General features: G+C 43.0%; 1 protein-coding gene across 2 annotated transcripts in view; it reads left to right on the top strand.

The window, feature by feature from the left end:
- ZZEF1 (zinc finger ZZ-type and EF-hand domain containing 1) overlaps positions 1-27,810 on the top strand; it is a 94,198-nt gene that overhangs the window by 32,834 nt on the left and 33,554 nt on the right. Inside the window, exons 15-32 of one of the 2 annotated variants that reach the window (XM_055403967.2) lie at positions 236-405; positions 1,209-1,342; positions 4,992-5,059; positions 5,983-6,097; positions 9,871-10,030; positions 11,166-11,287; positions 11,393-11,515; positions 12,405-12,571; positions 12,654-12,735; positions 13,535-13,736; positions 15,406-15,554; positions 17,243-17,483; positions 20,361-20,440; positions 22,922-23,012; positions 23,943-24,411; positions 25,035-25,199; positions 25,647-25,766; positions 26,464-26,625. In XM_055403967.2, the coding sequence (XP_055259942.2) occupies positions 236-405; positions 1,209-1,342; positions 4,992-5,059; positions 5,983-6,097; positions 9,871-10,030; positions 11,166-11,287; positions 11,393-11,515; positions 12,405-12,571; positions 12,654-12,735; positions 13,535-13,736; positions 15,406-15,554; positions 17,243-17,483; positions 20,361-20,440; positions 22,922-23,012; positions 23,943-24,411; positions 25,035-25,199; positions 25,647-25,766; positions 26,464-26,625 (2,820 nt within the window). Of the gene's footprint in view, positions 1-235; positions 406-1,208; positions 1,343-4,988; positions 5,060-5,982; positions 6,098-9,870; positions 10,031-11,165; positions 11,288-11,392; positions 11,516-12,404; positions 12,572-12,653; positions 12,736-13,534; positions 13,737-15,405; positions 15,555-17,242; positions 17,484-20,360; positions 20,441-22,921; positions 23,013-23,942; positions 24,412-25,034; positions 25,200-25,646; positions 25,767-26,463; positions 26,626-27,810 lie in introns of both variants that reach the window. The other variant, XM_055403960.2, reaches the window with a different exon arrangement.

Here is a 27,810-nt window from a genome sequence, read left to right as displayed (position 1 = left end):
GCTGATGAAGCAGAGTCAGAAATGCATTTCTTTGCCACAGAATAGACAGACAAGGCCTGTGTCTTCAGACTCTGTACCTCGTACACTGTTCTTTCCTTTCCACCTTTCTGCCTCTGAGTTAGCATTTTTACTGAGCCTGATGCCTAGTGGGGAGAGTCCTTCGTAGATAGCTGTGGGACTGCGAGGGAAAAGCAGCTGGCCCTTTTGCTTTCTGATGGTCTCTGTCTCTCTGTAGCCCCACGGAAGAGTGTGTCTGTGCCCAGACTCTGCTTCTGCAGCTCCTCCAGAGCTGCTTCTCTGTGCTGCAAGGAGATGCTCCCGCCGCCGCTGAGGATGCCAAGGCTCCAAGCCCGCGCCCTAGGCCAGTGGAGGCTGCCAAGGAGCTCTATGCGCACCTGTGCAATGGTAGGATAGGGGTTCTTCTTCACTGTGATCCTGCTCTGGTGGCCTGCAGGGCCTCTCACTGTAGAGAAATGGGGATTCTTTGACCATGCAAACCCAGTAAAAGGTTTATGTCTTTGGAAAATGAGTTTCCTCGATCTTCTTTGAATCATTATTTGGAGTTCAGGATTTAGTCCTCCTCAATGCCTTCCCCCTGGTTTCTGACATATAGTTGTGTTATACTGAGAGTAATTATTATCAAACTCTCCAGTCTTTTTGCCTTTTCATACTGTTCATGGGGTTCTCCAGGCAAGAACACTGGAGTTGTTGCCATTTCCTTCTCCAGTGGAGAATGAGATCGTTAGTGTCACGGACTCAATGGGCATGAATTTGAGCAAACTCCAAGAGGTAGTGGAGGACAGAGGAGTCTGGCATGCTACAGTCCATGGGGTCGCAAAGACTCAGACATGACTTAGTGTCTGAATAACAACAACATTCAGTCTTTACTTCAGCTAAGATACAGGGATAAGGCTGATAGATTGAAGGGGGAAAATGGTAATATTGATTGAGAATAAGACGTGATCATCTGAAGTTATTTTTAAGGGTTTGCAAGTTGTGTCTCAAAAGAACAGAGAAATAATGAAAGAAAAATTGGAACGTAGAGTCTTTATTTTTGTTAAGTGTAAACAAAAAAACATTTCTTTACACTGCCTAGTTTGTGCAGAGGTATTTCTTTGTTCTGGTAGTGAGTTTATGGGCTAAAGCAAATATATATATTGTAAGTGAATAGATGGGCTATATTAAAGCTGACTGTTTGTTTTTATCAGTGGTGGATAGGTTGGATGGAGACTCTGTGCCCATGGAAATACTAAAACAAGAAGTCAGGAATACCCTTCTCAATGGGGCTGCCATCTTCTTTCCTGATCGACTGACCCGGCGGAATCATCTCTTCACCATGATGGTAATTATTTATGTTAAAAGTGCAGATTCCACTCTTGACCTCTCTTGGCATGAAACTGAGTAGTTTTTGTTTTCTCTTATGTCCTCTCAGTTTCAGTTTCCCAAAGGTGTATTTAATACCTGCTGTATGCAGAGTTTTGTGTGGGACACAGGTGTCTAAGGACATAGCACTATAGTCAAGACGGGAATGACAGATAATCCCAACCTCCATTTCAGAACCTGTTGGATCACAAGGGAAGGGTTTAGTCTCCTTCATCTTTAAGACATGCCTACAACCAAATGTTCTTTTTAACATTTTAACTTTTTATTATGGGAAAATCTAAATATAGAACTAGACTAAATAATACATATCAGTCCCTCCAACCCCTCAAATGTACTCATCACCTAGATTCAGTAATTACAAACTCAAGCTAAACTTGTTTCACCCATTATATACCTCACATACTCCTCCCTCCACACCATTATTATATCAAAGTAAATCCCTGACTTATTTGTTAATATTTCAGTTTATATCTATAAAGAAAATACAACTAAGTTTTACTCCTCAGCTGCATCCTCTCACCCAAAATCGTGATTTAGTTGGAGTTATCCTAGGAATGAAAGAATAGTTTAACATTAGAAAATCAGTCAGTGAAATCAGAAAAAAAATCATATTGACAACTATAGAAGATACTTTAATAAGGTTTAATTCTGATGATTACTAAAACAACAAAATCTGTACAGACTCCCCTAATCTGGTGGAGGGCATGTATCTAAAACCTACAATGTCCTGGTCTTTGGATCACTGACTCATCCCTTTCAAAATGAGGTATAAGCCAAGGGTGCTTACTGTCACTGCTTCTCTTGATATAGTGTTAGAAGGCCTAGCCACTGCTGTAGATCAAGGAAAAGAAATTTTAAAAATAACAGAAAGAATAAAACATACAATCATTATTAGTCTGTTTAGACAAGCAACTAAATAGAATTACTGAGAAGAGTTGATGAAGAAAACGAGATGCAGCATTTTAAAAAGGCATTTCTATATGTAACAGCTACTTAGCACATGCAATAGAAGTGCTCTGTCAGATGCATAAAGCCCTATAGAAACAAAAAATGGAGTAAAAGAAGTAAAATGTGGTCCCTGTTGCCAAATGACTGCAGTACAGTTGGGGTCACTGCTGCAAGGAAGAACTGACCCCAAGTTGCAATAGGCATTTTAGAGAATTCTGTTAAGTGGTTGAGGAAGGTTTCAGAGAGGAGAGAGGATCTTTGGTTGTTTTCAGCTGTCTATAAAATGTGCATATCAGCTTGAGGGATCAGTTTTTTATTTTTTATTCCAGTTTTACTGAGATATAATTGACATACAGCATTGTATAAGTTTAAGATATATAGCATAAAGATTTGACTGACATATGAGATGAAATAATTATCTCAAGTTGAATCAACATCTATCATCTCATATAGAGGTAAGATCAAGGAAATAGAAAAAATTTTTTCTCCTTGTGCTGAGAACTCCTCGGATTTACTCTTTTGCCCACTTTCATATGTAACAGACAATAGTGTTGATCATATTTGTCATATTGTACTCTACACCCCAGTGCTTATCTATGTTATAACTGAAAGTTCATACCATTTGACTACTTTCATCCAGTTCTCCCCATCCCTGCCTCCGATCTCTTTTTCTATGAGTCTCTGTTTTTGAAGTATAATCAACCTACTGCTACTCCTGCTAAGTCACTTCAGTCGTGTCCGACTCTGTGCGACCCCATAGACGGCAGCCCACCAGGCTCCCCTGTCCCTGGGATTCTCCAGGCAAGAACACTGGAGTGGGTTGCCATTCCCTTCTCCAATGTGTGAAAGTGAAAAGTGAAAGTGAAGTTGCTCAGTCGTGTCCGACCCTCAGTGACCCCATGGACTGCAGCCCACCAGGCTCCTCCGTCCATTGGAGTTTCCAGGCAAGAGTACTAGAGTAGGGTGCCATTGCCTTCTCCGAATCAACTTACAACACTGCACTATTTCCTGTTATACAACATAGTGACTCAGTATCTCTATACATTTCAAAATGATCACCACGCTGTCTATGACTTGTCACCACATGAGAATATTATTTGGTTATTGACTGTATTCCCCACACTGCTTTTCATACCTGTGACTAATTTGCAGTTGGAAGTCTGTAGACGTAATCTCTATTATCTATTTCTTTCCTCCTTCCACCCCTCTCAGCTCTGGGAACCACTGGTTTGTTTTTTGTATCTATAACTTTGTTTCATTACGTTTGTTCATTAGATTTGGTTTTTTTCATACGTTTGTTTTTTGTTAGATTCCACATATAAGTGAACCGTACAGTATTTGTCTTTCTCTGTGTGACTCATTTCACTCAGCATAATACCCTCTAGGTCCAGCCATGTTGTCACAAGTGCAAGATTTTACGGTTAATATTCATACAGACATATATGTATGTTGTATGTATGTATGTATATGTATGTATATTTCATATCTTCTTTATCTGATCACTGATGGACACTTAGGTTGCTTATATATCTCAGCTTTTGTGAATCACGCTGCAATGAATATTGGGGGCATATATCTTTTCTCATTAGTGTTTTTGTTTTCTCTGGATAAATACCCAGGAGTGGAATTACTGGATCACGTGGTAGTTCTGTTTTTAATTTTTTGAGAACTTTAAAAAGCTGTTATTGTTTTCCATAATGACTGCACCAATTATATTCCTACCAATAATGCATGAGGGTTCCCTTTGAATCCGTTTTCACTTTGAGTATAACCTCTGACAGCATCAGCCGACATGACCCATTGGACTGTGGGAGAGTCTCTGTCCTACTTGTTTGCTGGAAGCATTTACCAGGCAGCTGAGCAAATTTTTTTTTTTTTTTTTTTTGCTAGCCTGTGTCCCACACAGAAAAATAGAAAGAGGACATGCGACCTTTTGAATGACATTGTTGTCTGTTAGTAGAGCAGCTCATTAACTTTTCCTTTGTCCATCTATCTTAAGGGCTGTATTTTTTCCCTCTTCTCATGCAGATGAATTAAACTGCTATCCTTTGTGACCATATCTTCTCTCTCTCACCCTCTAACGCCAGGCAGGGCCTTGGGTCTTATTCTCTGGAAATCGCCCCCCATACCTTGCTAGCAGTAGATGTTCAATACATTTATTGGATTAAGAAGAGAAAAAAAACCCTGCAGAGTAACCCATAACCTCATCAGGGGTGTGATTTCTGTAACTGTCACCATTGGCTCTTTGGATTTATACAGAGAAAGCTTAGATCCTGTTTTTTAAAAAAATAGGAAGCTCATAAAGAATGCTCTCCATCTCTGCCCCCTCTTCTCAGGATGGCATGCCCAGTGATGAAAGTATACATCTTTTGGAAGTCACCTTCCTAAACATTTGCATCAGGCTTTCCTGCAGGGAAGCTTCAGCATGTCAGCTTCAGCAGTGGACAGAAGTAAACCTGCCTGCCCTTTTTTATTTAGGCAGGGAGTTCTGCTCCCTCTTAGCGCTAGGCCAGGTCTCAGTCCGGCCCATGAGGTGGTCTGCCGACCCCCGCGTTCATCATGTTTAGGAACAGTGGGCCATGGTATTTTGTTCTGCTCAAGTGCTCTGGAACATCCATGGAGTAGATTTCCTGAATGTGCAGTTTCTTGTTTTCTAGAAGAATGTCACCGAGCAGGAACACAAGCAGTCCATGCAGCTCACTTTCCGCTCACTCTGCACGTATTTTAGGTAAGTTTATAATTCTTCTCAATTGTCCGATACTGCAGATCTTCACAATGTTGTTTTCCTGAGCTCTCCCTTCCTTTCATGTACTTCCCTCACTCAACCAGGTTTCTAGAGCGAGGTATCCCTGGCCTTTGACATGACTGAAATAGTGGTAGAACGATAGTCTTGTCAAGAGCTTGCTCCGAGTCCCAGTCACTGTAAGACGATTTAGAATGGAGCTCATTGGGAGTCTCCTTGAACACTTCAGTTTCTACATAATTTTTGAAGACAAAAATAGAAACCGCAGGAGTTTGGGCTAAAAACCCAAATACGTGAAAGCCCAACTGCAGAGGCACAGAGTGGTAGTTCAGCAGCAAGTGTGCTGGGAGCGGTGACGTGGAGACTGCTACCTGCTTTGACTACCAGAGAAGCTTATGGGACTGTAGGTTGTATTATTTGAGGTATAAAGTCTTGAATGAGGGAGGGGATTAAAGCCTGAGCTGTCTTCAGGTAGGCTGTGCCTTGTATGGACACCAGGCTTAGAGAACTCTATAAGATGTCTTCAGAATCAAATATCAGAAATGATAAAGGGACCTGGGGCTCATGTGAAGAGCCTTTGAAGATGCAGGGAATATTTAGCCTGGATTGTCAAATTAGCAGTCATGAAATTAGGTGTATTTCCTGTTGGTGGCCAAGGTGATTTATTCATCATATTTATTCCCTGGCATTTTTTCTAAGGACTCGAAGATTTATGGGCCTGTGCTTACATAAGGACTTGTGGATGGACAGTGGCACAGACCCCACTGGGACCCTGATCCTTTTCTGACTCAAACTCCTCACATGCCATAGAACTGACGTTGAAAACTTGCTGGGTTCTCTTTTGAGATAGAAAGCATGACAGTCCCCTTCCTGACACAAGGTGTCATGACTACTTTATGTCCTTCCAGTGATAAGGATCCGGGCGGCCTTCTGCTGTTACCTGAGAAAGGCGACCTGGCTGACATGGACATCAGCGAAGTGCTAGTGGTCATGAACACCCTGCTGTCTGTTGCTGCTCGAGAGGTAACCAATGCCGCTCCATCTCCTGGGCTTCTTTAGGAGACAGGGAGGAGCAGTCATGGCTCCTTCCCCTTTAGCCCTCATTTTTGGCGTGACTGTAACTCCATGCCTATGAGCACAGAGGTTCCCTGCCTGCTTTTACTCCAAGTCAAGTAAGGGGACATTTTGCCCCAAACAAGTGTGAGGACGCTTCCCTGCCTCTTGGTAGTCGGCCAGGAATAAATACCCAAACGTGCCCATGAAGACTCCCTTTGAAGAAGAGGAATGGGTATTTACCGAGTGCCCTTGTGGTGTCAGTCAGTGAATCCAGCACAGAGTCATGTATTTGTGGTGTGAATTGCGTGGGAAATCACTTATAACTTTTTAAAAAATTTATGATTACTTTGCAAATCTGCAGGCTGATCAATCTGAAAGGATGATCTCTTTTCTGTGCTAATGATTTTTAACATACTTTTTTTCCTTTTTTTTTTTTTTTAACATGAAGGGGAAAAGCTTGAGAAAGGCTTTTTGGAGGAGGTGGTACTGGAGCTCCTCATGAGCCCACCAGTAGCAACTGACCAGGCAGAGAGGGAGGGGTGTTCCTGCTAGAACAGCATGTGTAACCAGTGACAAGATGGGGAGGAACTGGTCTTTGAAGAGGAGAGTGATAACGGCTAGACTTTGAGCATGTTGGGTTTCTGGTCTGGCAGGACTTCACATGACAGCATCTGGTTGAACACTCAAGCTGAGTCAGTGCTGGGAATGGAGATTTGCCATTAACCAACTAGTGCTAGTTGAAGCCATGAATGTCGGTGTCCTCTCATCACCTGTAGGCATCTACGTAGATAGAGCGGCTGGGAGATAAGAAGGCCTGGCAGGAAGAAATTCAGGAGAGACAGAAACAGAGTTTAAGAAGGACAGTATTCAGCAGAGCCCTCAGGACTTAGGTCAAATGGGGAGGCTTTCTCTAGGCAGTGACCGATGCCTTTGAGGAACGGTATCAGCGAGTGGTGGGACCCAAAAGGGTGGAATGACAGGGAGGGGAAGGGCAAGGACAGCAGGCGTGAGCAACTCTTTGAAATGGAATACATGTACCAAAAAAATGTATGTTGATGGACAATTTAAAGAAACGGCTATTTTAAGAACTAGAATGTTCCCAGTGTTTTTGAAGTCCGTTCTCACCCTCTGTGCACTTCCATGGCTCACCTTCCTTCTTCCTCACCAGAGGGAACCACCATTTTGAAGTTTATATTCATCATACCCTTGTTTTCGTTTCCAGTTATCCCTACATAGCAGGCTCGTTCTGCCTGGTTTGGGCTTTAATGGAATCATGGTGCACAGTCTTCTGGGACGAGTTTTTTTCACTCAACATTTGTGAGGTTCATCCAGGTTGATATATGTGCCACAGTTTGCCCTCCTCCCCCGCCCTTCACTGGTTCACAATATTCCCCTTGCACATCTGCTATAATTTATTTATCCACTTTATTTTGGAGGGATAGTTGGGTTGTTTCCAGATTGGGGCATTTACATGGAAATAATGTATTTTGTTAGTTCTAAAAGGTCTTGTAGGTATTCATAGAACCATTCAACTTCAGCTTCTTCAGTGTTACTGGTTGGGGCATAGGCTTGGATTACTGTAATATTGAATGGTTTGCCTTGGAAATGAACAGAGATCATTCTGTCGTTTTTGAGATTGCATCCAAGTACTGCATTTCAGACTCTTTTGTTGACCATGATGGCTACTCCATTTCTTCTAAGGGATTCCTGCCCACAGTAGTAGACATAATGGTCATCTGAATTAAATTCACCCATTCCAGTCCATTTTAGTTCACTGATTCCTAGAATGTCTATGTTCACTCTTGCCATCTCCTGTTTGACCACTTCCAATTTGCCTTGATTCATGGACCTAACATTCCAGGTCCCTATGCAAAATTGCTCTTTACAGCATCGGACCTTGCTTCTATCAGCAGTCACATCCACAACTGGATATTGGTTTTGCTTTGGCTCCATCCTTTCATTCTTTCTGGAGTTATTTATCCACTGATCTCCAGTAGCATACTGGGCACCTACCGACCTGGGGAATTCCTCATGCAGTATCCTATCATTTTGCCTTTTGATACTTTTCGTGAAGAGGAACTAAAAAGAAAATGAAAGAGGAGAGTGAAAAAGTTGGCTTGAAGCTCAACATTCAGAAAACAAAGATCATAGCATCTGGTCCCATCACTTCATGGGAAAGATGGGGAAACAGTGGAAACAGTGTCAGCCTTTTATTTTTTGGGGCTCCAAAATCACTGTGGATGCTGACTGCAGCCATGAGATTAAAAGACGCTTACTCCTTGGAAGGAAAGTGATGACCAACCTAGACAGCATATTAAAAAGCAGAGACATTACTTTGCCAACAAAGGTCCATCTAGTCAAGGCTATGGTTTTTCCAGTGGTCATGTGTGGATGTGAGAGTTGGACTGTGAAGAAAGCTGATCGCCGAAGAATTGATGCTTTTGAACTGTGGTGCTGGAGAAGACTCTAGAGAGTCCCTTGGACTGAAAGGAGATCCAACCAGTCCATTCTAAAGGAGATCGATCCTGGGTGTTCATTGGAAGGACTGATGCTAAAGCTGAAACTCCAGTACTTTGGCTACCTCATGCGAAGAGTTGACTCACTGGAAAAGAGTCTGATGCTGGGAAGGACTGGGGGCACGAGGAGAAGGGGACGACAGAGAATGAGATGGCTGGATGTCATCACCGACTTGATGGACATGAGTTTGAGTGAACTCCGGGTGTTGGTGATGGACAGGGAGGCCTGGTGTGCTGTGATTCGTGGGGTCGCAAAGAGTCGGACATGACTGAGCGACTGAACTGAACATATTTTGTGCTTTGTAGATATAAGAATTTATCTCTAGAGGTTAGGTGATTCTCCAGAGAAATTGGAGAAAAAAGATGATGGTTAGAGAGCCATAGAGTGATAAAGAATTGTTTTGTAAAATGGGTGTTGTTTTTTAATTTTTTAGTTTGGATTAGTGTATAGCTGATTGACAGTATTGTAATAGTTTCATGTGTGCTAAGCCACTTTAGTCGTGTCTGACTCTTTGTGACCATGTGGACCGGAGCCCACCAGGCTCCTCTGTCCATGGGATTCTCCAGGCAAGAATACTGGAGTGGGTTGCCATTTTCTCCTCCAGGGGATCTTCCTGACCCAGAGATCGAACCCATGTCTCGTATGTGTCCTGCATTGGCAGGCGGGTTCTTTACCACTAGCACCACCTGGGAATAGTTTCACATGAACAGCAAAAGGACTCAGCCGTACATATGCATGCAGCCATTCTCCCCTAAACTCCCCTCTCATCCAGGCTGCCACATAACAATGAGCAAAGTTCCATATGCTATATAGTAGGTCCTTGTTGGTTAAGTATAGCCATGTGTCCATGACCATCTAAAATGCGAGAGGTTTGATTGAAGGCTCAGAGGAAGGAGCCAGAGAAAAAAGGAATTTTGAAGATGAGAGAGAAGGAGAGACAGAGAAACAGAGAGAGAGAGGTGAGATAACCAGGTAGGGCTCCTAAGGGCAGGAGGGCTGGCCCAGAGTCGAAGCCATCTGTAAAGGCTCTGAAAAGCTGGACGGCAAGAGAGAAGTTTTCATACTAGCGTCTTTCTCGACACTTTGGGGTTGAAAGCTCTCTCATAACTATTCCCCACTTGCCTAAATCTCTTCACTTCTGACAGCCGCTGTCTTAGAGAACGCCCCTGCTGTGTTCTGCAAGTGGCCTTGTAAACACTCTCCATTTGTCTCCTCTTGTGCAGTGTGAGCTGTTGATGGTTGATGGAGCTCAAAGGGAGGTGGGCTCTGTGCTCTCCTCCCTGTTCTGGTCTGTCCAAGGCAGCCTGCTCTCCTGGTGCTACCTGCAGCTGAAGAGCACGGACTGTGGAGCCAAGGATCTTGCCGCCAACCTCATTGACAGATGTAAGTGTCAGTACAGAATCCATGAAAACAGATAGGTGTTTGGGTTTGGTTCTGTGTGTGTGCTCTTATCTTAGTACTTCATGCATATTGTAGAGTTTATGTGGTTTTCATTTCATTATTACAAATCAGATCTGTCTTCAGGTTGTTGTTGGTTTTTTTTCCCTTAAAACAGAATTCTGTAGCATGTCTTTTTGTTCTGAGTTTCCTTTCTGAATGTGGTAGTGTGCCCAAGTGTGTTTATTGAAGGGCTGAGTCATTTCACAGCCCAAACATTGCCTCTGCAGTCACACAGCACTCAAATGATACTGTCCTCTTCAGTACAGTCTGTCTTCACTCTTTTAATCAAGTTATCCAAAAAAGGAAGTCTCGAACTTTCAAAATCTAAGGTATATGTGAGCACTTCTGTGATCCTTGCTGATACTAAAAATATTCAGATTCATGTCCCATAAATCCCCAGAAAATCATAGGAAAGCCAACAAGTTCTGAGAATTTGTATGTGGAAAAATCAGTTCCATCAAACCTGATATCAGAGCTGTGTCAAAAATGCTTACAATATTGAGTTCTGACTCTTCAAGTTTGGCCTGTTGAATTGTGTACCTGGAGTTGGGCCCTTTGTAAACAAAGGGAAAGGCAGACCAACAACTGGCTTGGTTAGCCATGTACTTTCATTTATAAAAATCATACCTCCACCCTATTGAAAAGTAGCAAAGAAAAAAAAAATCCCTCACTTTTAAGAGTAAACTTCTACTGAGGTTTGCAGTGGTTTTCCCTCCCAGAGGAAAACACTTGTAGGACACTTAATGGTCTCATGGACTTCCCTTGTGGCTCAGCTGGTAAAGAATCTGCTTGCAATGCGGGAGACTTGGGTTCAGTCCCTGTGTTGTGAAGCTCCCCTGGAGAAGGAAAAGGCCACCCACTCCAGTATTCTGGCTTAGAGAATTCCGTGGACTATATAGTCCATGGGGTTGCAAAGAGTCAGACACAACTGAGTGACTTTCAGTGATGATCTCATGGTCTTTTTGATGAAGTCCCTCCACAGCTCCTGTGATCTTCTCCAGCTTTGTCCTTGATGGTGACCAAGCAAGTGATGTTTCTACCATAGAAACTATTAACTCTTCTCCTTATGTTTTGGCAGATGTGGGACAGTTTCTGGCACGCATGAGAGTGATTTTGGAATCCCTTTTGTCACAATATAGCGGGAAAACCATAGTAGAAAAATTATGTAACTCTGTTTTTTCGATGGCAGCTCGCCAGCTGGTAAGATACTGGCAGCCATTTGTAAGAGGCGGGAGAGGGGTTGGTCATCTGCATCCCCGGCTGACTCTGAGGCGGACGCTGAGTGCTTCGTTCATCTTCCTTCAGGTGATCTTTCTGCTGGACTTTTACACACTGGACATTTCACACTGCACACTCTTGAGAGAGTTCAGTGCCCTGACAGAGCTGCTGAAGGAGCTCTGCTGTGACCCCGATGGAGGAGTGAACAAGGTACCTCGAGCTGGCGTTTGAACATGCCTTGTAGCCCCTCTCAGGAGCACCGTGCCCATGTGTCATGAGACATACCACTCAGTACAGGTCTACACAAATAAGTTGCCTCTAGAAGAGCTCCCTCTGTCTTACCAGTATTTTTTCAGTGTTTATCAACTTTATCAGTGTTGGTTTTGCCAACAAGGATAAATGCCAGTCTGGGTTGATTTGGCATGGTCAGCATTAGACAGGAGACACCGAGGAAGCTGTGCATAGATTACTTTCATCATTGTGTAGCACATGATGTCATATAAAAACCATATAAATGATTAACCAGATTGAAATCCAGAAGGGAAAATCTGTTATTGAAAGGCAAATTAGAGGGTTTGTTATTTAAAAGCATTTTCTCCCTTACTCAACCTGACAGGACTCACAGTTCTTTTCAGTGTCTTATTTGGATCTCACAACTCTGGGGAAATCAAAGGGCATGTATTTAAAAGCCCATTTTAAAGAAAACAAAGACCGAAAAAAGGAGGGAGAAGACAGGATAGGCTCAGGTTTGCCAACATCCCAAATAGGGATGTCAAGTCTTTAAACCACTGGAAATTCACATTAGTACTGGTTTGTAAGAAATAGTTCTCACAGATAGTCATAATTAAAAAAAGAAAAGCTAATCAGAGTTACTGTAGTGCAATAGAAACCCCGTGTCTACTCTGATGAATAAACGTATAATGTATCTTGGTCGACATGTATAGATGAGAATGTCAGGTGTAGTTTTAGCCCATTTGGTGATTTGTGTGGGGGTGTCAAAGGCTGCCGTCGGGAGCACTGATGCAGGACGCAGCTTCCTGTGTGTAGATGGATGTAGAGTGACAAAAACCCTCCTCTCCCGACTCATTTGTCTGCTTAGCTGGATGTCGAGACTTGGCAGCAGGAACGCCCTGTGGTGTTACATACGTGGACCAAGGAGTCTGCCCACAACTATGAAAATAACTGCCATGAAGTGTCTGTCTTTGTCAGCCCAGGGGCAACCTATTTTGAGGTGGAATTTGATGAGAGATGTGAAACTGAAAAAAGGTATAGCTCATCTGTTCTTTTTTTCCCAAGCAATAATGGATCAAAAAAGAGAAGGAAAATGATAGAGGTTGTGCTTTCACAGGTATGATTATCTGGAATTTACTGACGCCAGAGGTGGGAAAACACGCTATGACACAAAAGTTGGCACTGACAAGTGGCCCAAGGTGAGTGGTGTTTCCAGAGAATCATATGAGGCCTGTTTCTGCAACGGTTCTCCTTTTATCAGCCTCAGGGGATAATAGAGATAATGGTCTTTGGAGGGAAGTACTTATGTTACACTTTTGTAAAAGGAAGTGTTTATATCAGAGTTCAGCACCTGTTTTGTAATTAATGTTTTTGGGGGGTACAACCATGGCAATTTGTTTATGTTTTGTCCAGCTGCGTTGTCATGGCAGTGGAGTGGTTGAGTCACCACAACAGAGACTTTATGACCCAGAGACTTTAAGAACTCTGGTTCTTCATAGGAACAATTTGCTGCCCCTGGTCTATATCACATTGTCCAGAGGATATGGCAAATTGTTATCCTTAGTAAGAAGGGCCAATCGGTTCAGGAAGGCCCCAGCCAAGGTGGTGAAAGCCAGGATTCCCTCATAGTTAGGGCCACGTGGTCTCTGGGGCTGGGAAGATAAGTGTTGCTTCACTGTCAGTGGTCTTGGTTGGGAGCAGAGGAGCAGGCAGGATGGTCTCTGGCTGAGTAGGTGGTGGGCAGCTGGGCATCTGAGATTTAGGAAACAGACCAGTTTTCAACTTTGCTTCTTCATAAGGTGCAGTGGTGAATTTTCTGTTTCTTCACTCCATTGTTCATTTCTCCTGTAGTACTTTCAGAGAGGGTGATAAGACATAATGGTGAGAATATAGGCCAGTTTTAAGTTTAGACTTTTTTGAGTCAAGAAGAACATGCTTCTTAGGAAATGCTGCCTTCTCTAATTGGTTTGACCACATGACTTCTTTGTTTGTCTCTAGAAAGTGACCTTTAAGGCTGGTCCCCGGCTGCAGTTTCTCTTCCACTCTGACAGCAGCAACAACGAGTGGGGCTACAAATTCACTGTCACCGCCTACGGCTTGCCTGATGTCGCTGTGTCTTGGGGGCTGGATTTACAGCTCCTGGTGTCCCGGCTGATGGGACGCCTCGCTTCCCAGTGCATGGCGCTCAAGTCTGTGCATCGTAAGTCCTCGAGCTGTCCCTTCCCTCCTTGCTACAGCCACACTGAGGAGCACAGTGGTACCCCCGTCCTGTAAGTTGTCTCCACATGATGGCAGAGCAAAGGGACTGATAAAATTCCCTTTCTGTTTCCTTGCTGCTGCTGCTAAGTCACTTCAGTCGTGACCGACTCTGTGCAACCCCATAGATGGCAGCCCACCAGGCTCCCCCATCCCTGGGATTCTCCAGGCAAGAACACTGGAGTGGGTTGCCATTTCCTTCTCCAATGCATGAAAGTGAAAAGTGAAAGTGAAGTCGCTCAGTCGTGTGGGATTCTTCGCGACCCCATGGACTGCAGCCTACCAGGCTCCTCCATCCATGGGATTTTTCAGGCAAGAGTACTGGAGTGGGGTGCCATTGCCTTCTCCATCAGTTTCCTTGAAAGCCAGCCAAAGTAAAATGTCTCCTTGATACCATTTTCATCAAGTTGCTTGACTCAGACACTGGGGCACCTCACCAGGGCCACAGTGGTTTCCCTGTCTATGGAGGATAAGTCAGGGAGGGGGCTGGTTTTGGCAGCACTGTCCTCATTTTTTTTGTTAAGTTTTGATACTCTCCAACAAGAAGGCAGAAATTCAGAATGAGTTAATTGTATATTCTCTGATTATATGACTATTTATGTGAATATGTGTAAATATGTGAACATGGATTTTACCTTAAAGTGATTTCTTCAACTTATGTGTTAAATCCAGCCAAGAATGAATGAAACAAATAGAATGAAGCTTTCTAGTGTAATCTTTTTCCTGTATCATTTCTTGAGTTTTTCTCCTTTTTAAAGTAAAATATTGTGGAAAAAAATGTATAATGGATAAAAGCTAAGGGGAAAAGCCATTTTTAATCCTAATGCCCAGACATAGCTATTATTAACATTTTAATCTATTTCTACCTAGTCTTTTTTCTTTGTTTATTCATAAACACATATATGTTGGGTATTTTTCTATTACTATTATTCTTTTTATAAGCTTGAAAGTGAAAGTGAAGTTGCTCAGTCATGTCCGACTCTTTGCGACCCCTTGGACTATGCAGTCCATGGAATTCTCCAGGCCAGAATACTAGAGTGGGGAGCCTTTACTTTCTCTCAGGGATCTTCTGAACCCAGGTCTCCTGCATTGCAGACGGAATCTTTACCAGCTGAGCCACAGGGGAAACCCAAGAATAGTGGCATGGGTAGCCTATCCCTTCTCCAGTGGATCTTCCAACCCAGGAATCAAACTGGGATCTCCTGCATTGCAGGCGGATTCTTTACCAACTGAGCTATCAGGGAAGCCCTTTTACAAGTTTAAGTTTACAAATTATGAACATGGCATTTCTAAGTGGTCTCCTGTTATACCCAAGAGATGGTTCACATTCTGTTTTCAGTTTGCTTCATGGCTTAGTTATTTCAGAGGGACCTGTAGCTGAACCTGTCATATAGAATGGCAGCATTTTGGGACTACCTTCTGATGGTTTCGGTTCACCAGGGTATGTGTTTATGAAGGATCACAGTTAGGTTCTGCTAAATGTGGGTAATTCCCTGCAAGCCTTAATGGCCAGGTTTTTTTTTTTTCTTTTTAAGCCTTTCCTTCATCAGGTCAAAGATTCTCAGTATATTAAGGGAAAAATAGGACTCTTATAAGCCTTCTTCTCTTTGCAGAGTTAGGCAGTAACATGGCAGTGCCTCAGGCGAAAATGGCGTTAGTCCTAAACTCCCCCTTGTGGAAAACTGTCTTCAGGCACCAAATACATCCAGAGTTGGGATCAGAAGCAAGCTGGCCCACTCACCCACCCCAGGACAATAAGGAGGTATTTACTTTTCGCTCCTCTTTGTATTTGGAATGAGAAATGTTTACTAATGTTTATTACTTTAAATTATAAACATTTGTGTATGTATCTTATCACCCCCCACGAAGCTATTAGCTCCTCCAGGGCAGAAACCATCCCTTGTTTGCTTGGGGTCCTCACAGGGGCCAGTGTAACGGGTGTTCAAAAGTATCAACTGACAGACTGCAATGGTAATACAGTAGGTGTTCAGTAAATCCCTCTTGATGGCCTTGTTTAAATGAGTTGAGTTTATTTCCTGTGCCTGCTGAGTCTCACTTAAGAACAGATGGTGTATGCTATGCTTATTTGTTCTCCACTGGACAGTAGCACATTATTTAGGCTTATAATATTATAAACTAAACACATTTGCCCACTATGTCTTTTTCATCTCTCTGTCCCCCTCTCTCAGTTCTACTACTTTTCTCCCTTCTTCCCACTTTCCCCCATCCCAATTCTTCAGTAATTAGTGGCTGGATCCAGCGACTCTTTCTAAACTTCTCTGCTCCTTCAGACCCTTTCTTCTTGTATTCCATGGCAGTCCACTGTCTTCTCTTACATGTCTCCACTCCCCCTGCCTCCTTTATTGACCTCTGTTCTTCCTTCTTCTATAAAAAGTGGGCTTCATTCAATCTTTCTCTGCTTTCCTGCAACCCACCAAGACGTTATCCTGTCTCCTCTCTTCTGTCGTCACATCTGTGTGGAAAAGACCTAAATAATCAGTTTCCAGCCCTGGTTCTTCTCCCAGGCTCCAGTCACAAATGCCTAACTTCCTGTTAGATATTTCCATTTCAGTGTTCTGACTCCCTTTAACTCACATGTAAAACCAGGATGTCTCCCCAGACTGTTTGCTCCTGTTGCTGTCATTATTGTTCTCCCAGGCATAAGCCACTGCGACCTAGCATTGCCTTCATCCCCACCTTGTTCTCCCCTTTCCTTCCAGTCAGCTGCAAGCCCTGTGGATTCTTCCTTGAGATTTCTTTCCGTTTCCTCTGTCTCCATCTTTATCCAGGCCCTCATCTCACACTTGCATTGTTACATTGGTACCTACCAAGTTTGTTTGTTCTTTTTTTAATCACTGCGTTATCTTGTCATTCCACTGCCAAGCACCATTAATGGCTCCCCGTTGCCCACAGGGTGAAGTCTAAACTCCTCAGTGTGACAGTCAAGGCTCTCTACAGTCTCCTTTCACCTTACCTATCTGACTCTAGTTCCCACCACTCCCCAGCTGAGACTTCAGGCCAGGTCAGTCTCCCCACTGGCTCTTAACTTCTGCTAACGGTTGTGTTCCTCAGGGCCAAACCTGCCCAGTCTTCAGGGTCCAGACCAAAGCCCATCCCCTCCAGAAGGCTTTTCTTAATTACTTTAACCTGCCAGGAGCTCGCTCCTGTGAATTCTCAGCATTGGTGTCCCTTCTAGGCATTTGGCACTCGATAATCTTTATGCTTTATGGTAGTGGTAGTTGAAATGCTTTTAACGTTTTATTTATGTTTACCTTTCTTTTTTTTAAATAACCTGTGTGTCTGTCTGATCTCCCCCAAATAGACTGAAACTTCCTGAGAGTATGCACTGTATTTCATACTTCTGCTTTGGCCTAGTAGTTGTTCAGTAAGCTTAATTTTTGTAACGACTATGTTAAACAGGATGGTTTTTCTTGTTTTTGTTGTTCTCAGGTTAAGAACATCCCTGATGATCCCTGCCATCAATTTCTTCTTGACTTTGCACAGTCAGATCCTGCCCAGAACTTCTGTGGGCCATATTCAGAACTTTTCAAAGGATTCATACAGGCATGTAGAAAACAGGCCCCAAAGACAGATATAGTTGCTGGTTCCACTATTGATCAAGCTGTGAACGCCACCTTTGCTGCTCTGGTGTATCGCACTCCAGACTTATATGAGAAGCTGCAAAAATATGGTAACTTATACTACAGGGAATATTTTTGATCTGAAGGCCAATTGCTAAGTTTTAAGAAAGCTTTTCTTAAGTGAAAGTTTTAAAATACTTTGGAACATAAACATCCTTCTACAACTATAGACTTCATCTTGTCACTCCTACTGTGCCAATCAAGAGATTCGTGACCAGTTTATAGTCAGCAGATTGCAATATATAGCAAGTAGCCTTGGGTTTCCTCATCAACAGGTAATTTGTCTTTATCCGAAATTCTCATGGAAGACTGCTGAGAAGTTTAATGGAAAGAAAACTTGGGTTGTAATTCCAGCTCACAGACTAGAAGCTGTGCAACTTCAGATTAATCAGATAACCTTTCTGCACCGGAGTATCCTTACCTGTAAAGTTTAGAGTCAATAAGTTCTAACATGTTAAGAAATTCCAGTCTAAACCAAAGATGTTTTGATAATTGAATGTGTACTAACCAAGGAGGAAAATGCAGGTATTAACTCTTATCTTTAGACTTGCAGCTTCTTGGTAGCGTATTCCCTGCTCAGCTTCCTTTGTCAGTAGCATGCTCCTTGCTATTTCTTTCCCTCACGTCCCCTAGGGATGCCATCTCTGTGTATTTACAGTAAATGTAGACTAGAGCCTTAACAGGAACCATAAAGAGGGAGGGCCCCTCCCTACTCATGGTCTTTCAGGGGAAAAACATTTCAAACCCAGTGTAAAGACAGGGTATGACTGTCCCAAGCACTTTGGCAGGATGTCTGCTCTTTCCATGGTGCCAATGAAATTAGCAGAAAAAAATGCTTCCTTCCTTAGAGTAGTTAATTGATTATTGTTCTAATTATTATTATTACTACTAAGGGTATTAGCACTGCTACCTTTATTGCTTAGTTCTTTGTGTCTCACGTTGCAGAGTTTATTTCTTAAGGTCTAAAACATCTCAATTACTGGCTCAAACCTTAAAATTTCCTTTAAGAAGCTGCTCAAATAAATAAAATTACACTGAAGCATGAGTGACTTAAGGGAACAGCTGTCACATGGAAGAGTGTTATCTCCGCTATGGGATGGGAGTGAACTGACATCATGGTTTTGGGGGGAAAAAAAAAATTCAGTATATGTTTTCATAGTCAAATTGTAGTAAGAGAACTTGACAGTCTTTGTTACCTGTGCAAGCTGTCAGTGGAAGGATGAAAGCCTTGTGAGTAAAAAGCTGAGATACAGGTTTCCAGCTGGGGAAGAGGTCCCCCAGCTCTTTCCAATCATGTTCATGCCTATCTGCTGTTGAGATACACACAGTCAAGTGTGGAACAAGAACTGTTTCACTGTGTACAAGTTGTTTCTAGAATACCCACCACTGTTGCCTTGAAGGAGGCACAGTTGGTCCCAGTCCTTTCTGTCCCTGCCTCTAAGGGACTATTTGTGGATTCTTCAAGACTGATCTACTTTGAGAGTGGTCCTTGTCTCGCTAACTTGCTTATCTTTGTCTTAAAATTTGTCACCCTTTTGGGTTAGAAATGTATGGGAATTTTTCAACTAGACAGTAAGCTGTTTGAGGGCAGGGACCATGTTTGTTTTTCTCAGCATCGCATTCCCAGTACCTGGTGTAGAGCCTGGCACATTCTAGGTATTCAGAAAATTCATTGCATCAACATTGGATCAACAGAGAGTGTCACCCTGTTCTCATATGGTATCCTTTGCTATTTATTTGTTTTAATATTTATTTCTTTGGCTGCGCCAGGTCTTAGTTGCAGCATGCAGGATCTTCAGTTGCAGCGTGCGAACTCTTAGTTGTGGCATGTGGAATCTAGTTCCCCAACCAGGGATTGAACCTGGGCTCCCTGCATTGGGAGCATGGAGTCTTAGCCACTGGACCACCAGGGAAGTCCATCCTTTGCTTTTAAGATGGAAAGAAAGGACAGGCTTCATAGGATTTATTAGAAAAAAAAAACTTAAATTTTTTTCTAATTATAAAAATAATACCTATTCATGTGGAAACTTACAAAGTACAGAAAAGCTTAAAGTAATCATTGACTGTAATTTCACTTCAGTAACGTTACTCTATGGTCATTTTTCCATGTATCTACCTGGCTTTTTATTTAGTTACATGTATATATACGTATGTGTATATACCATGTTTTTACTAGACATGCTCTGTATATTTTATTTTCTTTTTGAAATTATTTTATTCTGTTTGTCTGCGCTGGATCTTCATTGCTTCATGCACACTTTCTCTAGTTGTGGCAGTCAGGGACTACTCAGTTGTGGCGCGAGGGTTTCTCATTGCAGTGGCTTTTCTTTTCGTGGAGCCACAGGTTCTAGGGCTCACGGTCTTCACTAGTTGCAGCACATGGGCTCAGTAGTTGTGGCTTACAGGCTCTGGAGCATGGGCTCAGGCTTAGTTGCTCCACACCGTGTGGAATCTTCCCACACCAGGGATCAAACCCATGTCCCCTGAGTTGGCAGACAGATTCTTACCCACTGCACCACCAGGGAAGTCCTGCATACTCTTTTTAAATAATATAATTTTGTATATACTGTTTCATAACTGACCGTTTTCACTTAATATATACCATGCATTTTTTTCATGTTAATAATCATTTCTTAATCACTTTTAATAATTTTTATTTTGCTTTTACTATTTTTTATATTTTACCTTAATAGTATATCCACTTCAGATGCTGTTCATTTGGAAAAAAGTTAGTTTGAAGTAACACAGAGAACCCATTACAGGTGTTTGTAGTTTACTGATGGTTTTCCCCCCCAGTCCTCTCTTACCACACACCATGTGCAAGTGTCAGGGGAAGAGGTTTCCTGTGCGGAGATTGGGAAGTGACTTTGGGCTTAATGTTGCAGTAGGGAATTGTGTTAACTGAATGTAACCTCTCCTTTCCCCAGTAAACAGCGGGGGCAAGACAGCCTTGAGTGAGGAGTTTGCACAGGTGTATTCCTTGGCTGATGGGATTCGAATATGGATGGTAAGATGTTCTTTTGTGATTTTTATATATTTTGAGTTTTTCTATCATATCTTTGAATTAAGGTAAGCAGCTCTCTTCTCAAGAATATAACTTTAGGAATGTTTTTCAGAACTAAAGTTCAGTGATGCAAATGGACAAAGGATAAAAAACTAATTTAGGACCCTTGAAATCATAATTTGGTGAATGTTAGATTGTCAGAGTACAAAGGAGTCAGTTGAGCCCCACTTACTTGCCTTCCTTTGTAAGCCAAAGGCTGCTTGGTGGAACCTAACCTGGTAGACTAGGAAAAAAAGCATTGTGTTAGATTCTGGGCAACCAATGATGGTTTTAGGCAGAGAGGAGGCCTTTCTCAAAGGAGAGGGCCTTCTGCATTTTGGAAAAGTGATTATGCAGCATTCTTTGTGACAGCAATAAACTTGGGAGAGCAAGACGTTCATTCCTAGGAGATACTATATTACCATATTGTACTATATTACAGTGAAAGTAAATGAAGTAGAGCTGCCTTTATTAGCATGGATGGTGCTCACAAGTGTGATGATGAGCAAAACATAGCAAGTTGTAGAAGGCGTAGGTATGGTATTCCTCAAATAAAACTTAAACATAAACCAGATCTCTCTGTCATGTACATAAATACACAGTAAAATTACACAAATGCATGGAAATGATAAACAACAAGGAGAATTCTTTTTATTTCTTAGGTGTGGAGATGAGTACATATATATTAGTATTATTTATATATATATTTACAGCCGTCTTAAATATTGTATAGAAATTGAGAAAGCAATCTTAAAATGAGAAGAGGATGGTTAATAAGATTGAGAGCAAGAGGGGACTTCCCTGGTGGTCCAGCGAGTTAGACTCTGTGCTTCCATTGCAAGGGGCATGGGTTCAGTCCCTGGTTGGGGGACTAAGGTCCCACATGCTTTGAGGCCGAGAAATAAAAAAAGAAAAGAAAAAGCTTGAATGCAGGAGACTAGTTGTGATAATTAAATGAGGATGGCTTCTGCTACTTGGGAGGTAAGATAATTAGACTGTGTGATTGACAGGTATGGTGAAAAAGCAGATAGAATTTAAGACTGTTCCCATGTTCCTGGTGGGGGTGACTTGGTGAGTGGGAAAAGTATTAACCAGAGTAGGAAGAATGGTCTTGGATCTGGGAGTGGGGAGCTAAGTTTAGTTTGGGACATGTTAAGTATGAGGACACCTAGGTTATCTAAGGTATCTAGCTGGAGAATTTTAACAAATATGAAAGAATATACATCTCATGGCAGAGGTAAGAATGACTTCAAATCATTGGTAATAGTTTTTAAAAAAAATATTTGCATTTTTCTAGGAACAGGCAGCCTTGGACAAAGTCCCCGATGATAACATAGTTGGTGCTCAGTGTAGACTAGATAGATAGGTGGAGACCCGGATAAACAGGATCTCTCAAAAGAAACTTAAAGATACCATCATCAGAATGGTGAGAAGAGAATCAGTGTACTGACAGTGTATTGACAGAGAAACCAAGGCAGTTGTTGTTCAGTCGTTCAGTCATGTCCAGCTCTTTGCGATCCCGTGGACTGCAGCCCGCTAGGCTTCCCTGTCCTTAACTCTCTCACGGATTTTGCTCAAACTCATGTCCATTGAGTCAGTGATGTCATCCAACCATCTCATTCTCTGTTGCCCCCTTCTCCTCCTGAAGTTAAAGAAAGTGTGTCTGATAAAGTCAACTCCCATAGACAGCTGAAGTGAGAAGGGTTTGGCAGTTGGGACAAAGCGTATTGTAGACTATGCTCCTGGTTCAGCATAGGACAGACTGCCAAAGACTGGACAAGATTCCAGCCTTCTCTCTTAAGACCCTGGTCTCCATACATCATTGGTCTTCTGCCTGGGCTGTCAGCACCATGGCCCACACTGTGACCATTGCCTGTGCTGGTACTAGAAGCACCATTCTCTGCCTGGCAGTCTTAGCATCACTTGGAGGCAGCCGCATCCTCAGAGCAGGATACAGATCAAGTTTTAGTTCAACCTCTGCTGCAAACTGGATGTGTGATTTTTGGCCACACCACACAGCTTATGGGATCTTAGTTCCCCAATCAGGGGTCCAACCCATGCCACTTACAGTGGAAACACAGTGTCCTAAAGGCTAGTCCTAACCAAGACCTCACTTCTTTATTAGTAGGTCAGCTTTAGGTAAGGGCCACTCCATCTCCAGCATTCTAGAATTTTTTTAAAGAATAGGATCATGGTTACAAATCCCTCCCATATAACACATAGTTGAAAAGGAGGTAGTTTTTGCAGATAGACCTTTAAGTAGCTTCAAATTCTGGATTATTTCTAGGACAAATGAAAACAGTTCGGTCCTGTGTCCTCACCATAGGGCTATAAAGTTCTCTGGGATCTCAACACTGTGTGCTTTTGAAGTGTTAATAGTTTGCTGTGGCTGCTCTTCCTGCCCTGTCTGGACAACGTAACAGTGTGGCTCAAACCCTCCCCCAGTTAGAGATGAAGCAGAAGTCCCTGATGAACCTGAGCGAGGCAGAAGAACCGCACGGGCCAGAAGCTGCTGAGGTGAACCCCGAGAGCCTGGGTGAGTGCCGGCTCTAGCTGTCATCTATCTCTGGGCCTTCCATTCCCATTTCGTAGAAAACCAGCAACCCATCTTCTGGGCTAGTTTAGGTGACGCTGTGTTTACCTCGAGAAGGGAACACAGGCACTTAAGGTCTTTTCCAAGAACATGCCACAAATAGGGAAATGCCAGTCGTTAATCATTCATTGTGTGTGTGCGTTAGTCACTCAGTCGTGTCCGACTCTCTGAGACCCCGTGGACTGTAGCCCACCAGACTCCTCTGTCCATGGAATTCTCCAGGTGAGAATACTGGAGTGGGTCGCCATTCTCTTCTCCAGGGGGTCTTCCCAACCCAGGGATTGAACCGGGGGGCTCCTTCATTGCAAGCCGATTCCTTACCATCTGAGCCACCAGGGAAGCCCAGTTGTTCATTAACATGATCCACATGGAGCCTTTTTTAAAAATACCTCTCTTAGAAGGCACCAAGTGCTTTTTGAGCTACAGCTCATTATGTTTTTCAAAAAGTGTGCGTTTCTTGGTAATGTTATTACTTAAAACTCTTTTTAGTGAAAAATACACTGAAGATTTTGCAGAGGAAATAATGTGATGCCTGGGGTCTGTGTGGAAATAATCCAGGGGGTTGTGGCGGGTTGGGGGGCGGGAGTGGTATTGGGAAAGACTGTCCTTGGATTGATAGCTGTTAAATCTGGGTGAGGGGTACATGGAGGACTCCTTATACTATTCTTTCTATATTATATTAATATGTGTGAAAATATGCACAATAAAACTTTAAGTGTGCTGATAGTGTTAGATTTTGATGTGTATAATGAGAGAAAATATGATTCTCTTCTCTCGGTAGACGTGTACATCCCTGTGACTTTAAGTAGATTATTTTCAATTCCAAAGTAGGCAACAAGTTTCATTTGGACTTTTTTTTTCATTCTCCTTCAGCTAAAGAGTGTTATCAGAAGAGTCTTCTACTATTGAAATTTTTGCCCACGGGTGGAGGTTCAAAAGAAAGCTGTGACAGGTCGATGGCCATGGATGACACAGATCACCTGCAGCCACTGGACAAGCGCCAGAGGACAAGCTCTGTGGTGGAAGAGCATTTCCAAGCCTCGGCGTCGCCCACTGAAGCAGCGCCCCCTACTGCGGGAGACCGGAGCCCCGGCCCGGTCGTGCAGCCCACGCTGCCCCCCAGCAGTGGCCCTCCTGCCTTGGAAGTGTCCTCTGTCCCAGCAGAGGAACCCTCGTCACCTTCCACTCCCACCCGGCGGCCTCCCTTCACCCGGGGGCGACTCCGGCTGCTCTCCTTCCGCTCTATGGAGGAGGCCAGACCGGCGCCCACGGTGAAAGAGAAGTACCCAGTGCTGAAGGACCTCATGGACTTCATTAAAGATCAGTCACTCTCCCACGAGAGGTGAGCACCTTCTCTTTTCACCTGCAGGTACCCAGTCTCATCAAAGACTTGAAGTTCATGTTATTCATAAAAATGAGCAAATAGTACTTGAAGGACAGATCGATTTGTCTTAGAATCTTCAAGAAAAAAGCTTTTTTTTTAAAAAAAAAAAAAGAGGTATTTTTTCACTTGAGATTTTTACATTATACTATATGTAAATTATATCTCAGTAAGGTACTATTTGGATTGAAAAAAAAGAAACATTTGGTAGCTGCCAAAATAAATCTGTCTTATTTTAACCCTGGGAGAAATTTTGGATTTGATGTTTTTTGACAACATTACTTGTCAGTGAGCCTACACCTCTGGAAGTGTTGCATGTTTTAATTTCTTGTCTGAAGTTAGTCCTGTTTACCACAGAGGCAAAGTTCCTTTAATTAATTAATTATTTAATGTGAATCATTGGGCTTCCAAACAGTGAGGTGATTTGTAATATTGGTGAGTAATGACTAAAAGTAGCAAATATGATACCTCACAATAGTATTTTCTTTTTACTAATATGGCCTCAGAACTCTGGGCTGGGGTGTTTTCTTTCTGCCCCAGCTTGCAAGTTTTCTGGGTGTTCCTGACTTGAGTTCTGTCTCCAGTGTTGTAAAGGTTCTCTCCTTGAGGAAGGCCCAAGCCTGGAGCATCCTCGAGGTACTGAGGATCATCCAGTGTTGTACCGAGTCCCTTGGGCAGCCTCACTGCTTCCACCCGCCTTACATCCTTTTCCTGTTGGAACTCCTCACCTGCCAGAAGGAATTTACCAAGTAAGTCCAAAGTAGGAGGGATCGAACCCATGTCTCCTGCTTTGGCAGGCAGGTTCTTTACCACTGAGTCGCCTGGAAAGCCCTGAACTGCTTCTTTCACACCCAAGTAAATATGTCAAGAAAATGGAGATAAGAGGAGAGGATTAAATTTGTAAAGAATACTTCACATAGTACCAGGCACTCTGGTAGTGGTGGGAAGGGTGGTTTTTCTATTAATAAGGAAAGATTAATAATAGTCATCTCCATACTCCTGGTGGGTGGCCTTCTTGACACAAGCAGATGAGTCATTGCTGTTTTGTCTGCTTACTTTCTGCAGTTGTTATATTTACTTAAGTTTCTCCACCACTTCATTAGCTTGCTGCTTCTTCGCTCTTTTCGTGTGAGGAATAGTAATTATCAAGTAAATGTTTTGGCCATTAAGTGACGGGTCATGTCTTCTGTTTCTAGCTATTTTGGACACCTGGAAGGCTGTGGTGCAGATCTACACAAAGAAATTCGAGACACTTACTACCAGTTTGTTCTGTTTTTGGTCAAAGCAGTCAAAGGATTCAATAGCAAAAATGACAGGTATGAGAGAGTTTAATATGATTTCTAGAAAAAAATCATTTCCGTTTTTTCTGACTTTTAAAGAAATGCACGTCTAATGTTAAAAGTACAGAAAAGCACAAAGAGTAATATAAAAATAACCCCTAATCTTGCCATCTAGAGCTAGTTGCTAATGTTAACTTATCAGTATATTTTCTCCTAGTCTTTTGTCTCTGTGGTATATACAGTTTTTTAAAGCAGATAGGTCTTGGTTCGTCTAAGAATCTGTAACCCGTTATCTCAGTTTGAAAACTTGAAAGCCATTCCTCGGCCTCCTCCATAGTAAGTGGTGTAGACATAAACCTTAAATCAAATGGTTCTTCTCTACATCTGAGCGGCATGACCCGGGCTCGCTGTGGCTGGCCCTGATCTTGCTGTTGATCAGAGCTGAGTTGTGTTACTCAGTCCTTTCCCGTAAAATGTCTCCTGTGGTAGTCCTGGCAGGGTGGAAACCTTGCTACTTTGTGCTTTCAGAACTCTTTTGCTTAAGATGTTCTTTGAAGAGGGTTTGTATGGAGTCTGAGAAATTTGAAAAGATATGATAAGGAACCCAAATCAGCAGTCTGGAGTTCCCTTCCGCTTTCCACTGACAGACATACCAGGTCTCTGACTCCCAGTTTCTGTCATCCCCGTGGGTGATGGGCAGCTTTGGTAACTTGAACCTTCACGGCCTCTTCAGGTCTTTGCTGTCTGCCCTGTCCTGCATCCAGACGGCCCTGCTGCACCTTTTGGACATGGGCTGGGAACCCAGTGATCTCACCTTCTTTGTTGACGTTCAGTTACCAGATCTCCTCATGAAAATGTCACAGGAAAACATAAGTGCCCATGACAGTGTGATCAGGTAAGGATACAATCTGCAGTTTCTTCAGGAGCTCGTGAAGTTCAGGGATTGTAGCGATACCTTTGGGGTTTAGAGCTCAGGCCTGGAGCTAGGCTCTCTGAGGGGTATCCTGGCATTGCCACGTCCTCACTGGATGACCTCGGATAACTTTTTAAACTCCTTTGTGCCTCAGTTTCCTCGTCTTTAGAACTGGAGGTAATAACAGTATCTACCTTATAGGACTGCTGTGAAGAAGGAGTGCGTTCTTCTCAGTGTTCAGCATGGTGTCTGGGGCATGGTGGTGTAAATAAGTTGGTAGCAGTGGTGCTGTGAACTCAGCGTGAGGATCCTCCTTGTTTGTGGAGATGCTCATAGAGCTTGTTGAATTGAGGAATCCTTTTCTGTAGTTTTTGTTCTGTGTGTGTGATTTCCAGCCACTAGAACGTCTTGTGCATTGTCAGAACTTAAGGTATAAGGGGGAAAAGTAGTAACAAAGGTTTTGTTTTTTTTTCCTTTCCACTTATTCTTTTATATTATTATTATTTTTAAAAATATTTATTTGACTATATCGGGTCTTAGTTGCAGCACACGGGATCTCCTTTGAAACAGGCAGGATCTGTCGTTGTGGCGCACAGGCTTCTCTGGTTTCTGCTGGTGGGCTTAGTTGCCCTGTGGGTTGTGGGATCTTAGTTTTGCAACCAGGGATCGAACCTACATCCCCTGCATTGGAAGGTGAATTCTTAACCACTGGACCACCAGGGAAATTCCTCCTTTCCACATCTAATGAACGTCTTTCCACCTTACTCAAGTCCATTTACACATTAATAACACATGTTTGTAGAAAGAGGAGAAAGGGGAAAGAAGAGCAAGAGGAGAGAATTAGGAGGAAATGAACGATCTGAGTCAACACCTATTTTCCCTCTCAGAAGAGATAAATTCCCTCTCTCAGAAGTAGGAAAAAGGAGATAGAATATAAGTGATCTCCTCATTTACCAAGCCTCAGGCATTGCCCTGCTGTCAGAGGGCACCCTTGGCAGAGGGAGGGGACCCGCAGTGGGAGGAAGGGGTGGGTGGTCAGCTTTAAGCTATCAGTCTGCTCCTTGTTTCAAGCTTCACCTGCCGCTACGTGAGCCAGTCCTTGAGAGCAAGGACTGCACCTTCCCCACCAGTTCCCACAGCCCCTGGCCCAAAGCTCAGAGTGAGTAG

Source organism: Moschus berezovskii, chromosome 20, assembly GCF_049115385.1.
Source record: "Moschus berezovskii isolate FMDL1 chromosome 20, NW_MosBer_1.0, whole genome shotgun sequence".
NCBI lineage: Eukaryota > Metazoa > Chordata > Mammalia > Artiodactyla > Moschidae > Moschus > Moschus berezovskii.
Note: the sequence above shows the minus strand (reverse complement) of the source record. Positions and strands in the feature narration are given on the sequence as shown.